Source organism: Drosophila simulans, chromosome 2R (assembly GCF_016746395.2).
Source record: "Drosophila simulans strain w501 chromosome 2R, Prin_Dsim_3.1, whole genome shotgun sequence".
NCBI classification, from domain to species: domain Eukaryota; kingdom Metazoa; phylum Arthropoda; class Insecta; order Diptera; family Drosophilidae; genus Drosophila; species Drosophila simulans.
In genome coordinates this window covers 1,394,558-1,400,819 of record NC_052521.2, presented here as the reverse complement: position 1 = coordinate 1,400,819, position 6,262 = coordinate 1,394,558, and the positions used below count along the sequence as shown (strand labels likewise).

Here is a 6,262-nt window from a genome sequence, read left to right as displayed (position 1 = left end):
AAGATGCAGCCCTTCAAAATTAATGGGCAATCTGAAGGCGGAAGAAAGGCAACTGTCCGCCACAGTGCTCATAGACGGAGTAGAGATAGAGGCCACGGTGGACACTGGAGCCACGGCCAGCTTTATAAGCGAGGAGCTGGCGGACAGGTTGCAGGCGGCAGAGAGGTTTTACCTACGAGAAGAGAAGTGAGAATAGCAGATGGACGGTACGAAGATGTCACATCGATGATCGAAGTCGATATAGGACTCGGCGAAAGGACCGTTCGGATGCAACTGATCCTACACAACATAATCGACGCACTGGTATTGGGTTGGGATTTCCTAACAAAGTGAGAGCACGTGTGGAGTGCGCCGGACTGACCGTAATTATACCTCCGTACGGGACTCCCGAGCTTCTCCGTGCTCCACGGGACAAAGCAGGCCAAAGGAAAAGCTTTCAGTGGCAGTCGTGGCGACGGGTGACTTCTCAGAAAAGGACGTGGACGAATTCCTGAGGTCGGAGTTAACCAGTTTAGAAAACGTTCAAGGAACGTCAACAGTGGCAGTGCACCGAATAACGATGAAGGACGATCAACAAGTCAAGCAGCGACACTACCCAAAAAACCCCAAGATGCAAGTGGAGATCAACGCCAAGGTCGACCAGCTGCTGGAGAAAGGATGTATCGAGCCGTCTAGAAGCCCATATCAGGCCGACATCATAGTGATCGGACGGACGCTGCAGGAACACATGCGCAACTTGAAGGAGGTGTTCCAGAGGCTACGGGCGGCGAACCTGAAAGTAAATGCGGATAAGTGCAAATTCTTTAGGAAGGAGCTACAATACTTGGGTCACCGCGTGACGAATCAAGGTAATGGAACGGATCCTGAGAAGGTAGCGGCAATAGCGCAACTGAAGCCGCCAGGAAACGTGAAGGAGCTGAGGCAATACTTGGGAGTCGCATCGTTGTACAGACGCTTCGTGCCCGATATTGCGACGCTAGTACAGCCTTTGAAAGCGCTCCTAAAGAAGCAGGCAAAATGGGAATGGGAAGACGCCCACCAAGCCGCGTTCGAGGCCGTCAAGGCCAGACTGGTCGCCGATCCGATTCTGGCGTGCCCCGACTTCACGAAAACGTTTGTGTTACAGACGGATGCCAGCGATTATGGGCTGGGTGCAATCCTTACACAGCATTCCGAGTGAGGCGAGCGAGTAATCTCTTACTCCAGTAGAACGCTGAACGCAGCTGAGAGGAACTACTCGGCAACGGAAAAGGAATGTTTAGCAATAGTATGGGCGGTCAGGAAGTTGAGACCGTACCTGGAGGGTTACTACTTCAAGGTCATCACGGACCATTTGGCTCTGAAATGGCTGAATAACATCGAGAGTCCGTCCGGCAGGATAGCGAGGTGGGCGTTGGAGCTGCAACAGTACGATTTCGAGATCTCGTACAGGAAGGGCCAGCTGAACATCGTCGCCGACGCGCTTTCAAGACAACCACTGCAGGAGACGAGCCGAAGAGTGAGCGTGGAGAACGACGAACAACCGAGAAAGCAGCAGGGATGTAGGTGGTTGGAGGAGATGCGAAGAAGAGAGAGGAAGCAGCCACAAAAATTTCCGGACTATTTGGAGGAAGACGGCAAGCTGTACCGGCACATACTGCATCGTGCGGGCAACGAGGAGGTGGCATCGTGGAAGATGTGTGTACCGATCGGGCAGAGACAGCGCGTCATGACCGAAAACCACGACATGCCAACTGCAGGACACTTGGGAAGCCGCAAGACGATTGCAGCTCGGTATCATTGGCGGGAATGCATCGAGACGTAAGAAAGTACGTGCGAAACTGCGAGAGCTGCATGAAGTACAAGCCCAGCCAGCTACAGGCGGCCGAGAAGATGTTAACACAGGTGCCGGCAGAACCATGGGCAACCGTGTGCGCAGATTTCGTGGGCCCTTTGCCACGATCGAAGCATGGAAATTCGATGCTGCTGGTCCTGGTGGACAGATTTTCAAAGTGGACCGAGATCGTCCCTATGAGAAGGGCGACCACTGAGACGCTGCGAAACTCCGTTCGAGAGCGGATAGTGGCCAGATACGGAGTGCCCAAAGTGATGATCATAGACAACGGCGTGCAGTTCACAAGTAGGGCGTTCAGGAAGTTTCTGGAGGAGCTGGGGGTACGACAGCAGCTCACGGCTCCATATACTCCGCAAGGGAACCCTATGGAAAGGGCCAACAGGACCGTCAAAACAATGATCGCGCAATTCACAGGTGCCGATCAGAGGACATGGGACGAGCACTGGCCGGAGCTGCAGCTAGCGGTCAACACAAGTGTGGCGGAGATCACAGGATACTCGCCGGCGTTTATAACGCAGGGAAGGGAGCCGAGGCTGCCCAACGTGTTGTTTTACGAAAAAACGCCGAAAAATTAAAAGAAATCTTCGAACTGGTGAGGAGAAATATGGAGAAGGCAGCACAGGATCAGGCACGACACTATAATCTCAGAAGACGGCCATGGAAACCCATGGTGCGGGACACAGTATGGGCCAAAGAGCACCACCTGTCAAAGGCAACCGAAGGTTTCGCGGCAAAATTGGCCCCAAGATTTGACGGGCGGTACACGATAAAGAAATTCACGTCACCAGTAATATGCGTCCTGGAACACAAAACGACCAAGAAAGAAAAGACTGAACACATCAGCGATCTGAAGCTGGGAAGCGCGGGCGCCGGCGGGCCAGGACAATTCGATAAATAAAAAAAAAAAAAAAAACACAACTCAAATCGTTGGGGAGGAAAGGGGGAAGACGACACAAGGTATCGATACGGAGCAGAAGTCAACAACAACACACACACACAAAAAAAAGTTGCGCGCGCGCGAAGTGCATCGAGTTGGCGCTCCTGGAAAATCTCTAAATTTTTCCGGGTCGCGCCGGCCCGACAGGGTCAGGAGCGGCAGTCCCCAACGCACAAAGTTTGGGCTGTACTCACCAGCAGTAGGCACAGATCCAAGGGTCCAGGGATCGCCCGCCGACGACGATCTTCAGGGCCATGGGGCAGGACAGGGTGAGAGTAGCAAACAACTTTCTCTTCGCTATTTTCTCTTTGTTCCGTGTGTTGTTGGGGTGGCTGCCACTTGCCAGTAACGCCAGCTGGTCAGCTGGGATAGCAGTGCTGGTAAACGGCAAAGCTCCCAGGTCTGGCAGCGCTGGTCGGCTGCACGAGTGCCCTGGCATAGGTGGCGCTTTCTTCTCAGTGCACTCACTGACAAAAGCTAGCAGCTACGGAAGTCACCTAACGATCTGTTCTCCGGGCGTAGCATACATAAATGGGCGGCCAACGGTTATCCTTGGCAACATCCCATGGAAACCCGTAGACAGATCCATAAACCGAGCAGGAGAGTCAGAAGATGAGTGTAAAAAGTCAAGGAGCAGACCAATAGCCAACCCCCCCGCGTAGGCGGAACACTATAAACTCGGGGTTCTGGCGACCGAGCTGGAGCGGTATATCTCCCACCGTCGCAACTTTTTTTTTGCCCTGCTCGGACTAAGCAATGCAACAAGTGCACCCAGCAAAGAAGAAGAAAGCTTGGCGTTTGGGAAAAGGTCATAGGTACTAAGGACCCCACCCCAAAACCCGAGCGATGGCACCCCCAAGAGACCATTGGAAGCGACATCCCCCCCTACCAGAGCTCAACTAGCAAATCGGGTTAAGACCCCCCAGCTAGAAATCGAGGAGATGGGAGCAATCCTGGACGACCTTCTGACGAAGGTCAACCATAACGGGGCATTAACCTGGCTATGAAGAACTCATTCGCCAGATTGAAGGAGCTCCAATTAAAGCTGCCCACTAGGCTGCCGGAGGCAGAGAAATCGCAGGTCGGACGCACGGCATGAGCAGATGCTAGTCACGAAGAACCGTGCAACGGTAAGGTTAGTCCTAAGCCAAAGGATCGCACGGCGCTGTCTGCGAAGAGAGCCCAGCGACCCGACCACCAGAAGGCTGCGGGACCCAAGCGCCTACCAAGGGCTCCGCCCCAAGCCACTGTAGCGGGAATGAAGTCGCAACCAAGATTGCAGCAACCGCCCGGACCGCGCAAGAAGAGACCGCCGAGGGAGAGGCCAGATGCGCTGGTTATCACAACCTCAGCTGGCTTACCGTACAGTGAAGTGCTGTCGCTGGTCACAAGAGGGCAGGACGCTAGGCTCAGGGCCATCGGGGCGAACGTAACAAGGGTGAAGAAGACGGCCAAAGGCGAACTGCTCCTCGAGCTACGTGCCTCTGCCCAAGACTTGACGCAGAAGCTCAAGATGGACATGGGAGCGGTGCTAGGAGACCGCGCCAGCCTTCGCGCGTTAACTCAATCCAAGGTATTCGTGATTCGCGACCTCGACGAGCTCACTACGGAAGACGAGTTGAAGAGTGCCTTGGAGGCCCAGGCAGAGATCCCTGCAGCAGTGGTGGGAGGCGAGTATACGGACGGGAAAAGCTCCGTTACCGGTACGGGCCCACGGAATAACGGCACAAGGAGCAGAAGCAAAACCGACGTTTCGTCGCGGAGAGCGGGGCTCGAGCTGGTCTTTTCAATTTGAGATCACCATGGCAGCACACGTTTTTCACGCCCAGGGAGTACGAGAGACCGGCGCCGGGGAACAGCCCGGGGCGATATGGAGTAGGGATTCCGATTCCTACCTCCAGCTCCTGGCGTCACCCCTGGTGTCGCGATCTCCATCCCCGGGAAGTGTGGAGGACCCGGAGGAAATTCCGGACGTCGAACTCGAGGACGACCAACCGAGCAAGGAAGACGATGACGGAGGTGAGACGGTCACGCCGGAGGTGTCATCAGACGAGGATGAGACCGCGCGGATGGCTTACCGGAGCGTCCGACGGGCTACGCAGGGCCAGGGACGGATAAGCCTCGGAGTCGCGCCGCCGACCGAGGATCCGGTGGACATGCTGACACCGCCGCGGCCGACGCCGGCGCAGGCGCCGCTGCTGAAGCCACCACGGCCGACGCGCATGCCGTCAACACCACCGCCGCAACCTCGCACGCCGACACCACCACCCTAGGAGGGGGAATTACCACGGTATGACAGATACCAGGAGATTCCACAGCCACACGTCGGCCAGGTGGGCCGCACGATCGAGATGGGAGGGCGTCTGTGGCACCAACAGTCGGTGACGTGGACGTGGCCCGCATCGATGGAGACCGAGCACGCGCCGGAAGCCCGTGTTTGGGAGGAGGCGGAAGCGATCCGCGACTACGCGCCCGTGCAGATGGTAAGAGGCCGGAGAAGGAGGTCCCGAGGGAGGAGAGCCCGGGAGAAGTAAACCCGAAGAAGAGGGAGTGCTGGCCTGTACCAGGTGTGGCGCCGCCACCACCAAGGCTGCCGAGGCAGACGTCGTGCCCGGAAGCGCGGCAACAGCCGCCGCGCCCATGCCACTGCAAGCAGGCGTCGCTGGACGAGCAGAGGTGGAGAGAGATGCCAACGGAAGACTGGCTGCTCCGGGTGGCCGAGAAAGCGGCTCGACAAGGGGCACGGAAGCGAAGAGTGCACTGGACCAAGTTATTCGAGCTTGGCGGGCAGCGCTACCGCCTTAAGGTAAGGAGGGGCGGGGAGGTAAGGGTCGCAGTCGCTGAAAAAAGAACGCCGGACGGCAATAACAAACCGAATGTCCGGGTTTTTATAAACAAACACTGGCACAGTAACAGTCAAAAAATGGTTGCGGGTATCATCCGCAGCAGCCGTGATAGCGCGCGAGGGGGTGACGCGGGGCCAGGCACGCGGGCCAGCATACGACGCGGGGCTGCTGCAGGCGCGGGACGAGGAGGCACTCGCAGACGCAAGCGGGCCTCAATGGGAAAGGCAGGCAGGCCTCCAGGGGCGCGCGGGGCCAGGGGCAGCCGCCCCCGGAGCATGAAGGCGCATACATGTGTTGGTGGAGCTGGAAGCAAGAGAGGATTCGTTAATATGGCGATACGCAAGAAAACGTTAGACGTACCTATCATTGAGCTGCTACACCGAAGAACGTGAGAAAAGAATTGGGATGGGAGAGCCCCGATAGCGACAATCGGTCGATAGTATGATCGATAGGATGCTCATATGCGGCCACACTGGAGGCAGCGATCGGCACGAGATGGAAACGCCGGAATATCGATAGTGGCAACGCCGCGTACCGATATCGATAACAAGAGTTCGGCGATGTGGCCAGGCGAAAAAATGGATGAGCGGTGAATGGAAGCCGGGAAAATTTGAATGTCGAACGGATGGAGCAGAATAGACAGCA

The 6,262-nt window shown here is 56.5% G+C and overlaps 1 protein-coding gene across 1 annotated transcript; it reads left to right on the top strand.

The window, feature by feature from the left end:
* Window positions 1-4,573: 4,573 nt before the first annotated feature.
* Window positions 4,574-5,044, top strand: LOC123327165 (putative uncharacterized protein DDB_G0290521). Its single transcript, XM_044922767.1, has one exon. The coding sequence runs from the start codon at window positions 4,574-4,576 to the stop codon at window positions 5,042-5,044; it is 471 nt and encodes a 156-aa protein (XP_044778702.1).
* The last annotated feature ends 1,218 nt before the right edge of the window (window positions 5,045-6,262 follow it).

Excerpts from the sequence above, each read along its gene's own strand:
- LOC123327165 (XM_044922767.1), top strand. The coding sequence starts at position 4,574 with ATGGCAGCACACGTTTTTCACGCCCAGGGAGTACGAGAGACCGGCGCC.